This window comes from Solea solea, chromosome 19 (assembly GCF_958295425.1).
Source record: "Solea solea chromosome 19, fSolSol10.1, whole genome shotgun sequence".
In the NCBI taxonomy this organism is placed as follows: Eukaryota; Metazoa; Chordata; class Actinopteri; order Pleuronectiformes; family Soleidae; genus Solea; species Solea solea.
The window spans coordinates 7,436,132-7,459,999 of NC_081152.1; the positions used below are offsets into that span (position 1 = coordinate 7,436,132).

Below are 23,868 nucleotides of genomic sequence, written 5' to 3' on the forward strand. Positions count from 1 at the left end.
GGGGCATGAAAGAATTTTAAGTATGGAAACACAGAGATGAGAAAGCTCGTCAGTGTGTACACACATCTACAGACCCTGAGGACATACACGTCCACCCAGAACAAATAAAAGCAAAACAAATGAAAGTCTGGTAGCTTCTTAAAAATGCTCGGCTAAAAAGGTCAGGTTTGCAGGAGGTCCTTGCATAACAGCGCCTGTCTCCTGTAAATTTCAACTGTCTCATCTTATCTCTTCAACCTATCTCTACTTCTCAGTTCTCTTAATTTTAGTCTCAACACTGGTTTTATTTTCATATGGTAGTAGTGGTGAGTAGTGACATGGTCCAATGACCTTATCATACTTTATTTAATTTAATTTATAGTTCAGAATATATTACTTCGGTATCGGCAAATTACATTTGAAAGCCCTTGTTTTTTTTGTGAAAGATTTGATTGCATCCATTACGCAAGTTCACTCACTTACTGCTTCAAATGAAAGAAAAGTTTGAACAATTTGTTTTGACGTCCTGTGTGAAAGGTGCTTGTGTGATTAAATCTACCAATAACACAAAATAGGCTTAAAAAAAAGCAGGAACATGACTGTTATTTGAAATTATTGTGTCATATTTGTGACTATAAGTGATTATTTCGACTTTGTACGTCATTATTGTTATTTTTTATGTTGAAGTTACTCCTTACTAAAACTACCATTTTACCGTCTGTCTTTGTCTATTTTTTACTCATTAAATTATTCATGAATAATTATAATAAACCAACCATTCGTGATGAATCTTAATTCACTCTCCACCATCTTGAAATATCAAAGGTCAGCTCCACTCTGGAACTGGTGTATGAAAATGATCTCCCAATCTCTCACTGGAGATCACGACATGAGGAGGCGTTCATGTGCATTTTGCACATCGGGAACTCGTATTTACCACAATTCCTACAGCACATGAAGGCAGCATTAGTCTTTTTGACCCATGCAGTCAGTCCTCTGTCAGTTCACCTGTTTGTTTCCCCAATTTTACATAAAACTTTATAGATTCTTTTACTGCTGCCTCACTGTTTGACCTGCCACATACGATATAAGACAATTACCATTTATTTGAAAGCATTCCTTTGTCTTCTTTCTTTTTTTTTGGCTTGTGTCTGCATTTAACTCCAGACTCCGGAAGTTATTACACTTTCCAAACGTATCCTGCAATCACTTTAAACTGCGTGAAACACTTAATCCTCCCATCAGCCATTTTCCCACCACAGTTTACTTGCACTGCATATCAATGTCTTGGACCAGCTTTGTCTCTATGGAGTCAAACACCTGCATCAGTAACTGTAGCCTCACAGTCCAGCTGTAGACCCTGATAGCTGTTAGGAAACAAGAGCTGAACCCTGTGTGATACTGACACTGATTTGTGTCGACGGGCCAGACTTGTGAAATTCCTCGGCGGAGGAGCCTGGACACTCGAGGGCGTGGAAACATGAGTGCAAACACAGCTGCTGTTGTGTGGACACCCAGCAAACAGAACAGGGACAAAACACACACATCCTGGGCTTTTGGACTTTGGTGATTTTTTTTTTTTTCCCTCTATTTGGTCTTTGTGAACAAAAATGATCAGACCTGACCAGTGTTGTAATACAAATACTTTGTAACTGTACTTAAGTACAAAATTCACGTATATGCACTTTGTTATTTGTATTTCTAGCAACTTTTACTCCACTACATTTCCTTTAACGATCTTTGATACATGAACAGTTGATAATGGTCTGTATTTATATAGAGCTTTTCTAGTCTTGATGAGCTGCTTTACACTATAGTTTTGCCATTCACACGCTGCAACATGAGGTTAGGAGTAGATCTACAACTAACGATTATTTTCATAATCGATTAATCTGTCGATTATTTTCTCGATTAATCGTTTGGTCCATAAAATATCAGAAAACCTAAAAAAATGTTGATCAGTGTTTGTCAAACCTTGTTTTGTCCACAAACCAAAATGATTCACTTTTAACGATTTCTTTGTTATCCAGAGCAAAGAAATTAAGAACATATTCACATTTAAGAAGGTTAAACAATCGGAAATCTTGTTTTAATCATGAAAAAAGCTTCAAACCGATTATCAAAATAGTTGTCGATTAATTTAGTGATCGATTAATACTCGATTAATTGTTTCAGCGCACCTGCTAGTTGAACGACAACTTGCCTTACTACTGAGCTACAATGGCTCTATCCCTACTCTCTTTATATCAGAGAATTAGTTCTGATACTTAAGTACAGTAAATGTCATATACTTTAAGACTTTTACTATAAAAAGTGACTTCAGCTTCTACCAAAGTCATTTTCTGGCAAGATACTGTACTTGTGATTTTACTCAAGTATCCCTGTGAGGTACTTTTTACAAGACTGGACCTGGCTGAGTGAGGTTGTGTATATAGCTGCGGGTGCAGTTGTGCGTCGGGGGCAAGAAGCATTTACCTCATCAAAGGGCTGAACGACCAGATTTGTTTGACCAGTTGTGACACTTTTAGTCGGCGCTTCTCTGCGTTTTTGCTCATACTTTCACCTCTTCGCAGTCGTCTCAGTGAACACGTGCAATGTTGCTGCTGCTGCCTCCGTCTGTCTCGACATAAAACAAATCACTTCCTCTGTGCAGGGCAGAAACGTGGGATCTTAACACCACTGTAATGAGAAATGAAATACAGAGAGAGTCGTGTGGAGCTGATGGGCTGAATCAACCTTGAGTGGACTCATTTGATAATGAGTTGAATGTAACAGGCCTGTTGTTTATATTACATTATATTAAAAGTGAGGCACTTTAATTCAGCTGGTTTAGGTTGGTAAGCGCTCAGCTGATCGTGGTCTTCTGTCATTCCCTGTGACTAGGTTTAAACATGATACAAACCAGTAATAATTTTTTATTATTATTAGTTTGTTGTTTTCGTGTAGTTGACCAGTGCCTTCTCATTTCACTGAGAGCTGCAGCAGAATTATTTTTTATTTTTTTTAACTTGGCTTGGTTACAGACATTGAACAGACTTCATCAGAGCTCTAATGTCAGCTGCCAAGCTATTAAAAGTTGCTGATATATTAAAGTGCAGTGCAGATCATGCTTTAATGGTGACAGATTGTCCCCACTTATGACCTTAATTCTGTCACCGTGCCAATTGTGCTGAGGACATACATGCAGGTCTGTCTTACTGTGTATGTGTGTGTGTGTAGAACTGAATGTCAGCATAAAGAGGTGAAACAATTGCTGATCAAGTGATTAGTTGATCAATGGATAATTCATGTACAGGTTTTGATAATCAGTTGATAGTTAAATCGTAAATTTCCCAGACGTTTTGCTCAGTCAGCGTCTCCAATATTAAACTTCATTTAAACCCTTTGAGATTTGTGGATAAACCATGCAGGCATGTGTCCAACAATGTATTTGTGAAATGAATTGCACTTTTATGATGCCGGTGTTTTCCTGCACTGAAAGAAAGTTGTTTTTTTAATGTATAATCAAACCAAACTGGTTGAAACTTGCAGTGACAATGAATAAGATACAGTCACGGTCACTTTATTAGGTACACATGATGCCTAATAAAGTAGCAGGAGTGGCACCCAGTGTGTTCTTCTGCTGCTGTACACATCACCAACAACCGCGCCATGTTTAAAGTCACTTAAATCACCACCCCAGTCAGATGCTCTGTTTCAACTGGACCATGTCCACTTACCTAAATGCATTGAAAAGTGTTATTAATGCTTTAAACATCAGTGGATGACATCTTAGATGAGTGAGTTTTCGTTTTATTTGATTTATGGGACCGAGATTTATAGTAAGTGGGACCTTTTTATGAGAGGGAAAATGTAACATTCAACCCTTTCTGATCAGGATCATATTACAGGAGCCTGGTGGGAGGAGTTTGGTCATCAAAGAGATGAATGTCACCTGGTGTCGTTGCGCTTTGTAACCTGGTGCCATCAATCTAGTCCCAGTTCTTTATCATGACAGATACTTAGGAAAAATAATGAAATGAACGATGGTGGAGTTATATTTGGCTTTCTCATTTTCTGGGTGTAAGTTGGTTTACATGAACTGAGCAATTGTCAACATTAACACGTGTGCTTTACCTGCTGCAATGTCAAATATGTCTGCTGTGAAAATGGTCTATTGTTGATTGTTTGTTTATTGTTTGTCTATTTTCTTTTTACTTCTGTAAAACATGTTTGGTTAATATCTGTGGTCTTCTTTTTTTTTTTCTGCCAGGTGGGATTTATAATTTTGTACACAACGTTTGATTGTGTTATGCAGCCTCTTTAGGAAAAATGGCATTTGTTCACAAGCTGCTGATGCTTTTATTTAAAACCATCTTAGATGTTTATGAGTTTAGGGTGTGTTTCAAGGGTGAGCAGTGTTCTAGTTATTTTGTGTTACTCCATTTCATCGAGTTAATTACCAATTTTTTTTCTCCCGTAAATTGATGGCCCCAACAGTATATTTAAAAAGCCAGTTCAGTCTACTACTTTTCCTAATATTTTGATATTTCTCTGTCTACTTTTTCAGTATGAATTCAAGGCCAAGAACATCAAAAAGAAGAAGGTCAACATCGTGGTGTCTGTGGACGGGGTGAAGGTGATACTGAGGAAGAAACAGAAGGTAAAACCAAAGAAAGAGATGAAAAGTCACCATCTTCTCCACTAAATCTCCTTTTCTGTTCAGCTGATCTAACACGATCATTTCTTTCTTACAGAGAAAAGAATGGACATGGGATGAGAGCAAGATGCTAATCATGCAAGATCCCATATACAGGTCAGTCACTCCTCTCAAATAAAGGAATTAGATTCATATTGCTGTCTAAAACAAATAGTTCGTCACAATCTCTACAGCTTCTCTGCACCCGTGTGATTAAACGTGCAGCCTGTCGGTCCTTCTTTAGCTTTAATGACATGAATTGCTGTGAGTAGATGGTAAATAATACAGTGTAGATTATGTCCACCATCTCAGCCTCAGTGGATGAAGCTGAAACTTGCTTTACAGGCCATTCCATCGACTTTACCGTACAGGACCAAGTGCTTGAATGTACTTCATATGCCAAATATAGTTAGACTCATAAGGCTGCATGATGAAAAATGTATCGCTCGTGCGTGTCGTTGCTAGAGCGTATGGTTCTATGTTCAGTGGGACTCTCACTTTGTTTATACTGGCCAAGTGTGCAATTAAGTCTCATGCTGTTTGACACATATCTCGCTATGTGTGGCACACAAAGGACGTCAACATCCCATTGCATTCACTGTCAACACTGTGGTGGTGGAGCCTGTCGGAGCAGCCATGTAGTGACTGTGAGTCTGTCAGTCACTCCTCAACTCACAGCCATGACTGTGATTGTCAGGTCCTGGGAAGAAATGTAAAAGGAAAAAAAAGGAATACATTTCCTATTAAAACGTGATTTGTCTTGCGGACAAACTTCTTATATTATGTTCGTGAATGCCAATTTATAGCTAATGATGCAATTTCATTAGAGAGAGAAGGCATTAGGCCGCCGCTTAAAGTGCCTCCACGTTAAATGTCTAAGTGTGTGCTCTTATGTGTGTGTCTGTGTAAATTATGCATAAACTGAATGTGTGGGAGGACGTGGAGCTACACCTGGAGAGACTATGTTAAACATGATTATCCCTGCATGTGTTCCTGTGCATGTGAAACATGTGACGTGTTCAGTAATAGATGATTATCGTTTGTTTTCATGCTTCCCAACGGGAATGTTTGATTTCAGTGCAGCTGCAGATGGAGATGCAGGTCTGATCCTGTGCTCCACTGTCACAGTTTACTGCTGTGGTGCAGCATACTTGTACATTAGAAGACTACTCTGTTTTTTGTGACGTGTTTTATATAATTTATATGATATTATAAGGATATTAATGACATAAAGTGTTTGATTATAGAGGTTTTTGCTTTGTTGTGTCATTTTTACTCATCATTTTATGTTTACTGCTATGTTTTGCAGGATTTTCTATGTGTCTCATGACTCCCAGGACTTGAAGATCTTTAGCTACATTGCGAGAGATGGCTCCAGTAACTCCTTCAGATGTAATGTCTTTAAATCAAAGAAGAAGGTACGCTCGGGCAAAAACAAATATCACTTATGCTTTCCACTAATTATAGTGTCTTAAGTCTGCATCTGAGCCAGCAGATCATTATTTAGCCTGAAGATCGAAAGAATCATTAACTGCTGCATCTTGACTATTTATTACGGAGATACTATTTAAAAAATGTATCCATCCCATAGATTTGTGAATCTGTTTAACATAAGGAACATGGTGCTGGTGTGGTGAGCTGGGACATCTTGAAGTTGAGCTGCTTATACATTGGCTGTTTTAGGGAAAACACACACAAATCCAGCAGCCAAATACCTGCAAATGCATTATTTTCTTTCCATCTGAGCTCTGTTTTACGAATCATCATCATCATCATCATCATCTTTTGTCCCCAGATGTGGAAATGTGTCTTTAAAAAAAAAAAAAAAGTGAAAGTAACGTGTTTTAAAAGACAGATGATGGGTCAGGAGCAGAAGACACTTATTAACTGAATAATCTTTGACTCCCTGACAGACACAGGCCATGCGTATTGTGCGGACAGTTGGTCAGGCTTTTGAGGTGTGTCACAAGCTCAGTCTGCAGTATGCTGAGCAGGAGGCGGACGGACAGGCAGATGGAGAGAGTGATAAGTCCACAGAGGAGCCCAGCACTAACGGTGAGTCATCTGCCAGTTTATTATTGAAGATTTATCAAAGCTGTTAAGAGTATGAAACTCTACATACGTATACTACAGGATTACTATGACAAGCAGTGTCTTACCTGTATATAGTACATTTGATTTCAGCACTGGATAAACTCATTGAGCCTCAAATCAACCTCCTATGGTCCAGTTGGTGTTTTTTTTTAAATGACTTAATACCCTTAGATACCAGCATTCTAAACAAGAATTGAACCTTGTTAAAAATTAACAATATCGTTCCAATTTTGGAAATATCGGTTCAATTATGTATGACGCCAGTGTAACTTTTCTAAATCTGGCAACTGGCCCTGGAGGAGCAACACAACTTGTTGTGAACAACAGTTTCTTTCTTGCAACTCTTAAAAAGAATAAACAAGCAAGATAAAACATGTTACATGGAGAGTTTTAGGGGTCCAGGATGGTGGGTTTCATTCCCCTCTGCCCAGCTGTTACCCGGCTCTAAAATGTCAAGAAGTGAATTTAATTAGAGCTAGAGGATAATGGAAGTGTTTTGTCCTGTTTTTCTTCACCCTGCAGGTCTTAAACTCACAGGACCAGAGCGAGGAGAGGAAGAGGAGGCTGGTAAACGTGGAGGAAGACGAGAAGATTCTTCAGCTGGCACTTCACTGTGTGAAATGGCAGTCAATGACATTCTTCAGGGTCTGGCTGAACTGAATGTGGTCAAACCTGGACAGACTATCACGGTAAGATGCTGCCAAGACGTCGTACACTATATTGAAATGTGGAGGATAATATAATTCATGTGTGAACAAACAAATCAAATGAGTCAAACTTTCATCTGTGTAGCACATTTCAACATTTCCAAATCCTGTTGAGCACAAGGCCTATACATATTGATAGGCTGAGGTACTATTACAGTATATCCATTTGTAATAATCTTAGTTAATTTGAAATGAAATCAAGTTTTTGATGTTTCTTAATTAAGACAACAGAAATGTGGTCAATGCACAGCTCAGAGCGTTAATGGAATTTCACTTCCATACAGAGATTGAGTCATTTTGTTATTATAATGATTTTGGGATTTTTCCATAATCCAATCTAGTGATAGAAGCCCGAGAATGGAGCCTTGGAGACCTCCCTGTCTTATGATTTTGTCAGCTCGATGTGTGTTTACTGGCCCATTGTTAAAGTGCACACTGAGGCACTCCATTGTGTGATACTCATTTGTCGGTTAAAAGTTTCCACATATAAAGAAAGACCTTGAGGCAGAAGTTGAATTCCAGCTTTCTTTGTCCCATACACACATGCTGTCCAATCACAGCTGACCCACTTCCACTGTCAGAGAAGGTGTGTGTGTGTGTGTGGGGGGGGGGGGGGGGGGGGGGTTTCCAAAGAGGAAGGCTCAGCTATTCAAGCTCTGAGCCATGAGTGTTGAAGCCCATTCAGTGTGGCACCATTTCTTGTCACAGTCATTGAACATCTAAATGTTGAAAGTGCTCAGGAGAGCTTGCTTTACATCATAAACACCACATTCATATGACATTCAATTTTTCTTGCAGCTGTAGGGAAGTTTCCACTACATCTGCTGTGAGGAGGAAGCAGCTTCTACATTTATATGACTGGCTTCTTTTCCTGCACACTGTTTGTCTTTGTGGCTACAGGATATTGATTGTGCTCCGCTGATTCATTATTTTGGCTGGAGTGCGTGTGTGTGTGTGTTTTGATGCTCTAATCCAGGCGTAGCGCTGCCAAATGTATTTTTTAAACTATGAAAGCACAGTGTAGTGCTTAGTCATCTACTGCAGTACCTGACCAGATCATTGATTGCCTCTCTCCATGACTCCATATATCGCTTTAGGTCGGCAGGAGATCCTGCGTATATGAAATGGCCTGGTCTTTAATGCATGAATTGGGAAAAACGACATTTATTTCACTGTGTTTCATATGTGGCAGGGTTTTACTCCTTTTTGAAGTCAGGAAGTGAGGATGTGAAACGATGTGAACATTGCAGACATTGGTTTGACATGATCTGTTCTCCTGGATTTGTCGACAGAGCGAGTGTGGCACACACAGCTGTTATCATGCTGCTCAGAGAGAGCGGAATTTCAATGGGGAACCTGAATGTTCCCGCTGGCTATGAAAAGGGGACAAATAATCCCAAAAAAAAAATATGTAGTCTTTTCCCTTTTGATTTCTGAGGAATGCCAACATAATCCCACAAGGGGGTTCACAGGCATCTGCTCCGTGGAGATAAGCAAAGAGTGAAGGAAAGGGTAAGAAAGAAGGAATAAGATCAGGAGGACAGCAAGAAAGGGATACTGTCCACAAAATGCAAAGTATCTAAAATGCTTTTTGTTTCTAACAGGCAACTTAAGGTAGACATATCTAAAAAAATATCTGCACATCTGTTGGCAAATAATTAATTTCCTGAGTGTTAAATGCATCAGATTTCTGCCATTTATGTGAGTAAAGGTTAAATTATGAAGCTATTTACAGGTGATAAGTACAAACAAATGTTATATTCATGTAAATAGTCGTAGCGACAGCTGTTCTATAAACTGTCATATTAAAATGATTACATTTCATTCTGTTGATACAGAACCATATCTATGTATAATAAAAATGGTAGCTTATTTAAACCTACCCATACCTATTAAGCATTTCTGAGGGATATATGAACATAATTTTCTCTAACAAACTATGATAAAATTGAAGCCAGATGTAAACACACATTTAAAATCTCCTGCTGTATTGGAGACATATTTCATTTTAAATTTGTTACATTCTGTTTACATGTACATGCCATCATTGAGTTATGGATTCTTTTCAAATAAAGTTACAGGTGTAAAATAAGCTATACAATTATCTTTGCATAACCATATCACTTACAAATTTAGTGACACACACAACTATGACACATGCAATGTGTTTAATGCCAATGAAAATGTTGGAAATTCAACATAAAATAACTCCCATTATCAGGAGCTTATCTTGCATTCATTCACATGCTCTGTTTTATTATGTGCTACTTCGCCCTCTAGTGGTTTAATGTAGGGAAGCAATTTTGCCTCACAGACACGTGTGTGTAATTAATAATTGAGACGTTATTTCTCACTGAAACCCTCTGCAGACATAAGGAGATATAATATCCACCTATCCACATGTGATCTGTCCTGACTGTATGAGAAAGAGAAGGGTGTTTAAATGTAAATGTGCTTTGGGAACATCCTATTTCTCCTGGACACATTGGTGCTATTAAAGAGCAAAGGAAATGATCTAAAGCCCACAGAGGGAGAAAATGAAGAGAGATAAATAGAAACCGAGGGGGAGAGAGTGTGTTGTATGGTAATAGACTTTGATATTTTCCAATTCTGGTGAGGAGGCCTTGATCAGTGAGTCACAGAGCTGGTCTCAGAGACTGTGTGGCTGCTGGCCTGCTGTTTTTAATTGCATTGGTTTGGTGTTCGCTGATTAAAAATAAGTCTCATCAAAATATGTAATGTGGCCAGGATTCAAACAGGTTCTGAGGCCCCAGACTGAACTATCTCAGGTGTTGGTTTTCGGGGGAACAAGAAAGTTATATCCACCATTTTAGCTCATCACTAATTTGTTTTTTTACTTTTTATTATCCAGGAGTTCGATCGAAGGTCTGTCTTCACTGTGACATCCAAAGGCGTTCCTCCCAGCAGCCCTTGCTCTACATCGCTCACTCCACTGGCGTCACAACACTACCTTCAGCTCCTTCAGCAGCAGCTGCAGCAACAGCAGCAGCACACGCAGGTGGCTGTCGCACAGGTACGGAGTCATTGGCACAAAACTGATAATCTTTGAACTTTCTGACATAAACTCTAGGTTGACAAGTTATTTTCATGACAAGTTAATCCAATAGTTAATGTTTTTGTTTAAGAAATGTCAAACTGTTTGCATTTTTTTTCTTTTTTTAGATTTTTTAACCAATAACGATTAGTTATTACAGAAATATAATTATATTTGTCTTTTGTTTTATCATTTCAGCTTCCCTTAGACTGATAGTCGGACATCTTTATTCACTTTTTCAGTAGCTAAAGTGGATTTACACCATCCCATATGGAAACATTTGGCTTAGCCAGCCATGCTGACATTCTGCTCTGTTGCAATTTCATTTTATCTCAGTTTATGAAAATGCAGATAGAGTACGACACAAATTAAACTGAAAATATTTTCTCTCCCTGACTTTTCACAGTTTTCCCATATATACACAAATTCTGCAGCAATCATGTCACACTACAGACTACTGTAGTACACTACTACGAATAGTAGTACCACACTAGACATTTATTTGCTTGAGGTATCCCACACAGTACAGAGATGCACAGTACATTTACTCATAGACTTTTGCTCTTGTTACTCTTTTAATTATGTTATTCATTACTAAATAGAACCCACTAGGGGGCAGCACTAACACAGTTATGCATGTACATTTGTTCAAGCATTGGCGAAAAAAAACAATCTGTAATGTAATTTAAAATGCACTGATGTTAAATATCTCAAGCGATTCATTAGCCTCCTGTTAAAAACATCAGAATAATGAAACATCAATGCATGTTTACATTTTAAGATATGATTATGAGGCCCAATTTCATGACTTGTCATGAAAACTTAATTGAAATTCGAAACAAAGATTGTAGTGGCTTATTGAATCGGGGCTTTTGAATTAAAATCACAAATGTTCCCAAACAAACGAACCCTCCCCTCTGTTTCTCTGCTGCAGGTGCAGCTGTTGAAGGATCAGATGGCAGCAGAGACGGCTGCCCGTATGGAGGCTCAGGCCCGCGTCCACCAGCTGCTGCTGCAGAACAGGGACTTGCTGCAGCACCTGGCCCTGCTGGTGCAGCAGCTGAAAGAGCTGGAGACTCGTTCCCCAAGAACTGCACAACCAGGGTCGCCACAGCGGGAGCTCCAAGCTAATGGACACGGTAAGTGACGTAAGAGCAGCTTAATCTCTCAGACAATCTGTCTGGTCAGATTTCATTGTGCTGCAGTTCTCCTTTCTCTCTCTCTCACACACACACACACACACACGCGCTGTCAATTTGGGGATGATGGAGGACACAGAATATGATCTGATGATTTGATGTGTAGAGCTGGCATGGATTGAAGGCTAGAGCTTCATGGCGTGTCCCTCTGTCCCACTTGTGCGTCCTTCACATGAGCATTTCACTTTCATCTGCAATGAGGGGACAAACAGCCCGTCCTTCAAGTATGAGTGCAAGCTGTCCGAGCACTCTTACAGACACTGCTGTGCTTTTGTTGAAGATGTCTTGATCAAAGTAGACACTTGAATCACACAGAACTGATGCAAAACCCTCAGTTACTGATAAAGTTGATGAACAAACAGAGCGTGAGAAACTAAGGCCTGTTGTGATCATTAACATGTGTTTTGGGTGATCTGATAAGCACCAAGTTGGACTGAGTATACCTTTACAGGTCCAGAATGTAAGAATTAGGGTGCATTCACACCAGCCCTTCTTAATTCAACCCTAGTTTGTTTGCTCGGAAAGTCCGGTTCATTTGGGGAGGTGTGAATGCCCAACCATCAGTTCAAGAGCTGAGATTGGCACCAATACCCTCCCTGCGACCCTTATGTGGAGGATAAAGTGCTAGAAGATGGATGGATGGATGAGATAATACATTATACATTTATGCAATCCATTGTCTCCCAATAACCCCCCAAGTGCTACACATTCACATTCAGGTCTCTCCTTGAGCACATGACATCCATTCATTAAAGCTTTGTGGAAACAAATGCATCCTGAATGACCGCCTCCTCAGCTCATGTCCCCTGATCTGGGTTTGTAAATGCTGTTTGTGTTCTATTAAGACACAGCCAAAATGCTTATAAACAATGTCTAACATTTTGTTCTGATAGGACGCTAGATAAATTAAGAATTCACTAATGACTCATTGCAAGTCATTCAAAGGTTAATTAAGTGAATTGCCGTCTACCAGGAGACATTTCACTCACATTATAAACATGAAGAGAAATAATCAGAATCATCAGAGTTACTGTTGTGATAATCTTGATTGCGGTTGAAGCATAATGCGTTGTTTAAAAGCCTTAATCATCACAGTCTTTGATTTTCTGTGTGATTTTCAATCCACTTTTCAGTGGGTCGGTGATTTGGGTTTCCAATGATGGATGGCACATCATTTTGTTGTCAAATTTGTTTGCACCGATCTGTGTCTTGTTGCACTGATCTGTGTCTTATACACACATTCTTGTGCAGCATTTTAATGTGGACACTTGGACACAAAATGTCCTCACAAGGTCAAAATGTCCTTTTTAAAGATTGGTTTCAATCCAAATTTGTCCTCACAGCCTGCTACAGACATGAAAACTGGCTCGTTTTCCGTGTTTATATTAATCATGTCAGTCGTACAAAACACAGGTCTTGCTATGGAGTTGGTGTTGCTATGAGGTGTAGTTTTCTTCTTTATCTTGTATCTTTATCATTAATTTGACTTGTTTGACTTTATTCACAGATGGTCAGCTGTCGTCCGTCTCAACGTTAGCAAAGTCTTTGTCTCTGAATCTGAAGAATCACTACAGCCAGGCCCTGGACCAGCTCATCACCTCCTCACCCTCGTGGCCGCTCCGGACCCAGGTGGACTGCAGTGAGTCCTACCTCAACCTGCTCAACCTGGAGAACAGCAACAAACCAGCAGCGTCGGTCAACGGCGACCTGGACCCGTTCCTCAGGGCCAACGGGGGGGTGGAGGACAAGGAGAGGTCCTGCGGTGGGATTGTCCCATTTGCATCGAGAAACTCGGCCAACATGGATGACAAGTAAGATGGATGTCGATATATTTACATAAAAAAAGTGATTGTCAGAACTCTACAAACACGCAGCTGAAATCTTGAAATCTTTAGGCAATGAAGCCATTATACTGTACATTAAAGGAATAGTTGTAACATTTTTGGAAACATTTTACTCCACTTTCTAGTTACTGTTCTTATCAGGTCAGGGAAAATGACATCTTATTGGACGGCTACAAGTGTTGTTTCTAAAATGTATCAATCATCAGGACATTTTGAGCCTCATTACTGGTAAAATGTCACATTTTTTTGTTTTCTATTTGACAGATATACTCTCTATATTCTCTAAAAGAGTTTGAACGACATGATGGATAGATGGTAACGGGTCATAGGTACATAACAAACTATTCAAATAATAAGATATTAAGATATAGGAGACAAATTAATTGTTTAAGTGAATGTAACAATGGGCTTCCTTGACTTTTTGTTTCCAATATTTGTTTACATTCCTGTAAATTAATGATTCATCATCATCATCAGCATGCACAACCATCCTTCGGCCATTTCTGTGTCTAATGTAAACACAAATGCAAAGCTATTACTGAATTAGTCTGATGAAATCGTACAAACGGCAGCGACAGTCCTAATGTGGGAGCAGTCACTTTGTGTGTGAGGTAACCAGGCTACACAGTGACTTACGCAGTCTGTAGCTTTTAGTGTTATTAGTGGAGAACAGCTCATCTCAGCAAAAACAGCCAGCCAGCTAATGAAAGTGTGGCTGTAATCAAAGGATTACAGCACACGGGGAGGAAAGGGCTGGGGTCACACAAACAAAGAGGGGATCAGGATTGCAGTTTAAAGAGGGGGAATCAGAGAAAGAATGAGATTTAAAAAGAAACATTTGAAAATCCATGAGCTTTAACTCCTTTCTAGTGTTTCTATTTCATGCAATAATTCATTTTGAAAGCCATTCACACATGTTTTTAAGCGAAAACTGCAAATAGAATAATTTTCTCTGGATTCATTTATGTGAAGCGTGATTTGATTTTCAGGCATGTTTGATTCCATTCCATGCTGTTTTCCACATTTCGCTGATTTTTTTTTATCCTGGTTTACTGTCTGGATGTTGTTGAATACTATAGGATGAAGCTTTGAATGCACATATGTAGCATGTAATTACTACTTTAATGAGTTTTAAAGCTATCGCAAACACCAGCTATGGTTTAAAAAAAAAAATATTGCAGAGCTCAGGATAAACTCTTGAGTCTTTCTTTGTGTTTATCTCCCTGTTGTCACTCATTCTCTCTTCATTTGTCTCTCCTCTTTGTGTTCTTTGTTTCTTGAAGGCAGCACACAGTGAATTAACCATGAAGAAACCAATGTTTTCAGTTGATTTCCAAACACATGAGGAGAGAAATAAGTTGACTTGGAATTGACTTAGCAGTGCAGTGTGTGTGTGTTTGACTTATGTACATCCTTTCTAGTGTAAGTGTGTCTGCAGCTTAGCCAGACTCACATCCTGTGGTTTTCTGCAGCACGCAGTCCCAGCCAATCCCAATTCCCATCCCTCTCAACCTGAAATTCTACCCAGCCGCACGCTGTATGTCGGAGTGCATTTTTGGACATAAAGGGGCAGGGAGGAACAAAAAAGAACTTCCAGTCTCTTCTAAAGAGAAGCATCTTGTTGTTGTTCATTTCCATATATATATATATAAATTTAATCTGTGAATGTGATGTGTCTCTTTTCACGTTTAATTATAATTACATAACAAAAAGCGTCTCTTTTTCTGTTAGTCACTTTTCCTCCAGAGCTTCTCTATCACCGCCACATCTCTCTGTTTTCAGTCTCAGTAGCTTAGAAATGCACCAACAGGGCATTTTAATGTTCTTTCTCTAAAGTGACTCTATTCTCTGTGCCACCCTCCTCCTCCTCCTCCTTTTTATTGGCTTGTTTGCCTGCTCTCCATAGTGACATCATGTTTGCATCATAAACTTTTATGCAAGCCCTATACACAATTGGCGTATAGAGATAATGAAGTCAGTCGAACTGCACAAAAACTTCATTATCTCCTCAATCAAATTAGTTTATGATTATAGAATAAATTTGACCTTTTTAGTGTGGCGCATAATGCAGCTCATGTGAATCATCTAAATATTTTAATCTGGAACGCTACTGAGAAGAGTGACAGCTGGAGAAATGGAAACTTTAGGCTCCATTATGTGATAGTGTTTCCCTCACGCCAAACTCCTTTGCATTACTTTTGGCACAGTCCCGCTCCTGTGCCCTCCCTCCTCCTCCGCCGCCGCCCCTCATTTTATTGCATCTATTTGCTTTTGTTTTCTGGACTTCCCCAGTAAATCAATGTTTACAGCCTGAGTGGCTGTATTTTATGTCCTGCAAACTTGCAGACAGATACTCCTCTGCCATCCCCTCTCACCTCGCCTCTCCTCCTCGTCAGTTGCTGCCCATGCGAAGCGAGTGGAATCCGTTCAAATCTTGTTATTAGTGCCGTTTAGCTCTACATCACAGAGGCATTATCACCCAACGTGGACCACAGCCATGTGCGCACGCCAGCTGGGGCCCACTATACTGAACAATCACTGCATTTGGTTTGTTGGCACTGAACTGAACCCTAACCTGACTATGAGTCACATTTTACACAAAAACAGGAAAAACAGAATGGGATCCAAACAGGATGTTATAGTAGACTTAAATGCACTTTGTGGTAACAGCTCTCAACTGTGTTATTTGCAAACTTTTTGAGTCATGGACCTCTTTTTGTGTGACGCACATCAAAATGAGGGTCTCCAGCCAGGACTGCGATGTTGGACGTGAGCACAGTGGAGCTAAATACTGATGTCAACATGTTTATGCTGTCATATATACTGAGGCTCCACAGATATGTTTACCGTCACAAAGTTGGCATGGCAACTGTATTTATTAAAACTGCACTTCGTAACTTCGACATCATCTAAACAACACAGCGCTGATTAGGCTCATCAGCTCCACACGACTCTCTCCGTACAGTGATGTTTAGATACGGTGACATTCTTGCACTGCACAAAGGAAGTTTGTTTTGTTTTGCAATTATATCAAGACAGATGGAGGCAACAGCAACATTGTACTAGTATAGGGAGGTAGTGGCAGTATGACTGGTAATGGGAAATAGAAGTGAATTATACTGCTCAAAAAACCTGGTCGTGGATAGCTCAGTTGGTAGAGCTGGCGCTCCATGGGGCATAGGCCCCCTGCAGTGATCTGTGTTCACTTCCACCTCTGCTCATCACATTTCATGCTACGCTGTCCTGTTCACTAAAAGCAAAATAAACTATAAAGGAAACCACAAAGTACGTGTGCATATATATATATATATATAAACACCCCTTGTCCCCGCCTGCCCCTGTGCTGCTGGTGTATGCGCTCATGACAGCTGAGCTGTGATAGTGTTGCTTGACAGAGGCAGAATAATAACACTGACGGCATCAAAAAGTTACGTTACCATTTATATTCCAACGTTTTTCAAGATGAATTTATCATTGAAAAGTGGTCATCGCCAACAGTTCACCCATTTATGTGCATCATCAGGAAACCATTGATGTTTGTACATTTATCTAAATATCTATTGGACATCAACAGCACAGTCAGATAATCAATATCCCAGAAATCCTTCAGACAACAGAAATTATCCTTCGGGAAATTCTTCCAAGAGATGCTTACGTCTGAAACCTCAGTGCTAGTTCCGACAAACAGCCTCTCACTGCCGGGATCCCAGGAGCCACACTGCCAAAAACTGCACCAATGCCCACACAGAGCAACAACATACAGTACATAGTGTATGGTGCCAGTTTCTTTTTGAAGGCCAACTATGTTTTAGTCACTCATGAGTCATGTTTTCCTTGAGCACAGTTTAGACACATCTCTTCCCATCTCTGTCTCTCTGACTGTATTGTATATTACATAATCAAATTTCCTGACCTATCTCATTATCTCCCCTTCCTCTTAACTTTTCCCCCTCTTCATCTTTATCCTCATCTGCATGTCAGAGCTCTATTGACAGCCTCGCCATCAGACGGTAATCTAATTGCATGATGTGACTGGGAATCTAATGGCTGATGTTGCCATGCATCTGCATTTGGCTCCATCAGCTGGATTTATACCACGGCTCATGTCTCTTCATTGTGCAGAGATGGAAACTTGACATTTCAGATTTATCTCCTCATCAATGTGATACCTGGAGAGGTGGGAAGTCGGTGACGGAAATGTTTTGGACCGGGACTTTGGCAAGACGTGGTTGCAGCAAATCCAATATGCCTTGATAGGCTTTTTGAAAATAAACACCAGCAATGACTTGAAGCTAAAACCTCGTTAAATCGAATGGTGAACGATCTGTTCTGCTTTCAGCCTATTAATCCCTGTGACCCCAGATCAGACCTGTTTAGTTGGCGATGGGGATTCACAGCTGGAAGTAGGGCTGAACAATTTTGAATAAATATCTAATTGGGATTATTTTGACCATAAATGCGACTGTGTTATGATTCGCAATATCAGAGGGAATGGTCATCATTTACACCATTATTCTCGTTTTCATTTGAAATACATTTCTGTAAAGGCACTGGTTTACTTACCTAACGTGCACCGTTGTGTGCAGCCGAGATTTTGGAACCGTTGGGTGTTCTTTGCTAATTTGCTCCGCTCGAACCAGACGCATCCGAGGGGAGATGAAGCACTGTTCTCTTCTCCTTTGGTAGGAATGTGTCCTATTCCCTGTGTCCACACTTGTACCGCCACCTGATGGGGAAGTGGGATACTTCAGGACCCTGATGTGCGAGTATACCAGGGTCCCGCTATATGTGATGTGCACTTAGGCGCGCGTGGAACTATACTATACCAGGGCCTTGAGAAACAAAGAAGTTCAGTAATTAATCTAAAATGGTGTTTTGACAATATTTTTTAAAATATATATAAAAAAAAATATTGTGCCTCCTGCGATTTGAAAAAAGCAGGAGGCTGCATTGTGATTTCGATACAATTTTAATTAATTGTTCAGCCCTAGTTAGAAATATTTAAAAGTTGTTAAGTCTCCGGTGTTTGCCTTTGAATTTTCTGGTGCTGATTCCTTAAATCGGTTTCTGGTCCTCTGGAGTCTAACGTCTGCCTCTCTTTGGTACAGGTGCGAGGACCCACTCCTGCTCATCCTCTTCCTCGTCTAACCGTCCCTCATTTTTGTGTCGGTCTAAAACCGAACCTTCAGAATAACACCTTATTACAGCTTAAACCCCCCAATCATGCTTTCCCTCCATCCCCGTCCCTGTCATCGTTTGCTGCACCAACCTGACTCTCCCCAGGAGCATGGGAAACGCTCTGCCAATAAGCCCCCTTCTTCTCCTCCTCCTCCTTCTCTTCCTCTCTGCCCCCTCTCTTCCCTCCATGTGAGTATTACTCATGGTGACCAGCATGTGGAACCAGTGTCTGTGGCACAAGCATGGGGGCCGGGCATGTGGTGGGTGAACAGTGTGGGGGATGTACAGGATCTGGCTCATGTGTGGGTCTCACCAGTGATTTCTCTGCTAATGACTGAGTAATAGCCTCACTTTACATGCGGATATGCTTCTGCAAATTCATAAGCACATTAGCATTGGGGTAATCAGTGAGTCACACATGCGTTGTGCACGGTGTCTGTGGTCTGCACTCTTTGTAGGACTGTGATGTTTGTTTTGCCTCTTACACTTTTGCAGCGAGGGAAGACGGGTTCTCGTCACCATGTGGTTTACTTTGTCAGCAGAGGTGCGGGTCACATCGTAAAACTGTCAGGCTGAGGCAGTCTCACTCTCGCTGTGTTTTATTGTTGAATCTGTGTTACGCTTTTGTGTGTGTGTCGCTTTTAACGTGCATGTTTTCCTTTTAAATTTCACCAAATCGCCGTCTTCCAGATGGAGAAATGCCATAAGCCGAGCCTCAGGCATACGAATGGTGTCAGTGGTCTCGCACACTTCACTGCTGCATGTTAGAGCAGCAGCCATAAGATGAGCAACAGAAGCAAACGGCCCTTTGACAATTCAATTGTATGGCTGACAATAAAAGTGTGTAAGTCGAATCCATTTTAAATCACAAAACGGTCTATAGCCACATGCTGTGTATGGACAGTCAACATGTGAGGATCCCGCTGTCTTTAGTCTGTGTGGGTTTATTTCCCTTTACCTTTCCAACAGTGAAGGTAGTGTCCTGTTGGTAATATCCTTTTTTTAGCCGTAATATGTAATCATATATTCTCGAGAGCTGCCACAAATAGTGTTGAAATGAACACGCTCCTAGTTGGAGAGCTTGAATAGACTCGTGGTCTAATAATGAGCACCGGAGGATTTGAGTACTGCGAGACATCATTGTCACAAGTGTGAACCAGGTCCTTACCCTGTCGTATAGTCTGTGCATCTACGAGAGGAAGATTTCGCAGTGATGTGGAAATAATGACTTTGTCAGCATATGGGGATTTCAAAAGATATTCTTTCTTAATGCAACATAATATTACACATTTTTTCAGGCGAAAAAAGTGATGTAAAGCCTCTTACATTGTACAGTGATTAAGCCCACACGCAGTGAATCTAATTTAACAGTTAAAGCTCTAAATGTCATTTGTCTTTGTCTTCGAGAGATGCTACAACTATTGATTATTTTCAGAAATATGGTCAGAAGTATTAAATTCATTGGGTGGCATTGATCTTCATGTCAGTTAATCTTGTTTGTTCCATTGTCGTGCTCGGAGAATTTCCACATCTAATAGGCTGGGACAAAATACCAAAAAAAAGGAACAGTAGCCGATGCGTGGGATGGCTGAATAGCTCCGCACTCTACAGCGAGGAGATACAAAGCTGCTGTTCTAAAGTGAGATGAAGATGTTGCAGTGAAGGGAGGAGTGATGTCATTGTGGCAGAAATAAAAAGGAGTGCTGAGTCAAAGTTATGATAATGAGTCCAGGAAGGAAAGAAAGGAGCTTAGGCCTCGATCCAGATGCAAATGAATCCACACCTTCAGGGACTGCACACATGTCAATAACACCTGAAACCTCAGCAGGATCTTAACTGTACATTTTTGTGAGAAATGGCCACAATTGAAAGTATAAAGCAGAGGAATTTTACAGTCTTAAATGGTTTTATTTAGCTATAGAACTGTATCATTAATATTTTTGTCAAAGTAGAGATTAGTCTGAGCCGGAATGTTTTGACAAAGTTATGTGTTTGCATGCCTTAGTAAATATAAATGTGTCTTAGGGCGCAGACAATGTGACAATAAGATCGTATCGGATTATATTTGTGCTGCCTGTCCAATTTTTTGCAATTCGATTTGCTTTTCCCCTCAAACTTGAATGGCACATTTCTAGGGACAATAACCTGCAAGACATAATCAATACATTTCACATGTCAGTCATTCAGTCTGACATTTGTCTAAACCCTTAGTGGGGCAAAACCAAGCTGTCTGAACCCAGCTCATGTTCCCTAGGTGAATAATCCAGAGCTTGATGGGAGGAACTCACGGCGAATGTCATTATGAACGCTCGGCCGTTTCAAGCCAGGTACAAGTGCGGTAACCTTTCTGACGGCTCCTGCTTAAAACCCAAAGAGGTCTTTCATGGTCTGAAAATCAAGATCAAGAGAGCTTTTGCCCCTTTGCTCTAGTGTTGTCATAACATAAAAATGCTGGGCCAAAATGAAAACAAAATCAGAGATAACATTAATAAACAGAACTTAGAATACTTTTTGAGGATTACTGGCAACTGCTATGTTTTTTTTAGCCATTTCTGTTCATCAACTAAGTAGAAACATCTCAATTATTGGAGAGAAAACTAATGTATAGCATGTTTAATGTATAACACTTTAAATTAGCATATGCACACACAACCCGGTCCAATCAAGGACCAGTCGTGCTGAGGTTAACTGTACACGCTAAATTGACCATAGGTCAATAGAATGAATGGTTTCTTGTCTCTGTGTGTTGACCCTGCGATGGACTGGTGACCTGTCCATGGTGTCCCCCGCCTTTCACCCTACGTCAGCTGGGATTGGCTCCAGCTCCCCCTCACTCTTATGTTGAGGATAAAGTGCTAGAGAATGAATGAATGAATGAATGAAGTCCAGCTGGAACTGAAGGTAATTGGTCTTAAAGGTATTTGGTCACGACTCAGTCAAGTGTCGAAGCACCTTTTAGCTGAATGTCTGTCCCATTTTTCACAGCAGTTCATTCAATATTTCATATTTTAAAAATGTAAACCTCGCGGTGGCAGTTTAAGACTCAAGATCAGTGTATGTTCAAGTTGGATTCATGAGAGCAGCATGATATTTCACAGCAATATTTGCATATATGGGTCTGCATGGAGTTTGCATGTTGTTTCCGTGTGTGTGTGTGTGGGTGGGTTTTCTCAGTCTAAAAACATGTAATATGGAGATTAGGTCAAATTGGACACTTTAAATTGATCATAGGTGTGATTGTGAGAGTGAATGGTTGTTTATCTATGTATGTGTCCCTGTGATGAACTGGTGAGCTGTCCAGGGTGTGACCCGCCTATCGCCTTATGTCAGCGGAGACTGGCACAGCTCCCCCCGCGACCCTCATGTGGAGGATAGAGCGGTAGAAGATGGATGAATGGATGGAATTTTAATGGGTGACACCATTGGACAAACTGGCATGGCGAATGTTAATGAATGCAATTGGCGATGGTGACCTTTGCCCTGTGTGTGTGTCATTTGCTGGGATAGGAAATCACCGATTCTTGTATGTTGTTAGATGTTTTTCCTGCAACAACAGGTCTGTCATTTTATGTGTTAACACAACATCCTCAGACAGGAGCAGAGACGATAAATGAATCAGCAACTCGCGTAAGTTCATTACAGAGACCAGGATTCAACCAAAGGCGGTTGAACACCGTTAGCAGCCACCAGCATAATGTAGGTGGGAGGAGTCGGTAGAGGAACTGAGGCTTGTTAGTGAGGCTGGTGTCAGGACTCATTTTCCACCAGAATGATTGTGTGGTTGTGTGCACTGGTGCTTGCTGTGGCATTATTGTATTGTTGTGCTATCAGAGAGAGAGTGCTCTGTAGCTATTTCTGGTGTGTATGAGGGGAAAGCCTTTCAGTTCTTTCCTCGCCCCTTTACTCTCCGACTGTCTTTTTTTCCTCCCTCCTTTGGCTCTCTTTCCACCCCGTCCCTCTTTTTCTCTCAGCAGGGGAACTGTGGGATGTAGATAAGTCCCTAGACGGCTGAAACAACAGGCAGCCAGAGGGAATGGAAGAATACGGTCTTGTCTAATAACGGCTTGCATCTGTGCAGGTTAATGGAGTATAATATGACTGATGGAGAGCAAAACTGGCTGGAGGCTTATTGTCGTGAAGTGATGCTCCAGAAATGATCCTTTTCTGAATTAGCAAAATAGACAAGGAAATGTAGGCATGGGCAGATGAACACGTTCAAAGTATAACGCAGTATTTGAAAAATTCAAGCAGAAAGTCGGCCCTCTTTTTGATTGTACTCTAATAGAGGTGTAAGCATGTTTGTGTTCTATCCATTCGTATCTCTTAAAAGTGTGCACACACTTCCAGTATGTACTTTGATTTAATTGCTCGATTACATTGTTTTTTTTTTTTCCTAACTGTTTTATAAGCCCTTGAGGTATTGATTCAATATTTTTAAATTTGGTATCGATATCTGGACTCTGATGATTCCTGAACAAACCCAGTCTGATCTCCAGGAATGGGAATGGGAGGAGTCATGAATCTAGGATATGAATTTAGAGGCTGACTGACGGATGGCTTTACTGAACTGAATTCATAGTCAGCTTTAGATGTTCTGACGATACAATTTTCTGTACCAATCCAATCCATTTCCGTCCCTGTCTGTCTCTTCTCCTTTGTGGTACAGTATGAGCTCCATCTCTGGTTGTAGCTTCCTGCACGTCTCGAGAGAGATTCAGTCATGATCCCTGTTTGAGCTTGGTCAAAGAGCATGCTGCATGTTCATTGGCTCCATGAAGCTGATGAGATGAACCGTATAGGTCCAGATATTTAATATCGAATGAAAAAACAAATTGGATTCTGGACCACAAATGGAGACATTAAAAGAAGGGTTGGAGATTGTGGAAACACTTCACACAGGCTACATTTTGAATTCAAAAGTCCAAGACCCTTTCTTCTTTCAGATTCCGCCTCAACACAGATTGATTGCGCAGCATCTGTAACTTTCTGTACTTTTCGATGGCGCCAAATTTTTATGGATACTTGTTCAATTGACAACGTGATGATGAAAAACAACAAATACTCTCAAAACATCACAAAGACGTAGACGTTAAACTACCGGTCCAGTAGGAACCATGTCATCACTTTGGAGCCT

The 23,868-nt window shown here is 40.5% G+C and overlaps 1 protein-coding gene across 5 annotated transcripts in view; it reads left to right on the forward strand.

Moving 5' to 3' along the window:
- The window catches only part of si:dkey-34e4.1 (carboxyl-terminal PDZ ligand of neuronal nitric oxide synthase protein), a 48,730-nt gene that overhangs the window by 22,198 nt on the left and 2,664 nt on the right, over positions 1–23,868 (forward strand). For 3 of the 5 annotated variants that reach the window (XM_058618059.1, XM_058618060.1, XM_058618061.1), the window contains exons 3-10: positions 4,529–4,621; positions 4,716–4,774; positions 5,967–6,075; positions 6,571–6,712; positions 7,274–7,440; positions 10,331–10,492; positions 11,448–11,652; positions 13,220–13,523. In XM_058618059.1, coding sequence (XP_058474042.1) covers positions 4,529–4,621; positions 4,716–4,774; positions 5,967–6,075; positions 6,571–6,712; positions 7,274–7,440; positions 10,331–10,492; positions 11,448–11,652; positions 13,220–13,523 — 1,241 coding nt within the window. Of the gene's footprint in view, positions 1–3,963; positions 4,042–4,528; positions 4,622–4,715; positions 4,775–5,966; positions 6,076–6,570; positions 6,713–7,273; positions 7,441–10,330; positions 10,493–11,447; positions 11,653–13,219; positions 13,524–18,664; positions 18,924–23,868 lie in introns of those variants that run through there. The other 2 variants (XR_009233950.1, XM_058618062.1) reach the window with 2 other exon arrangements.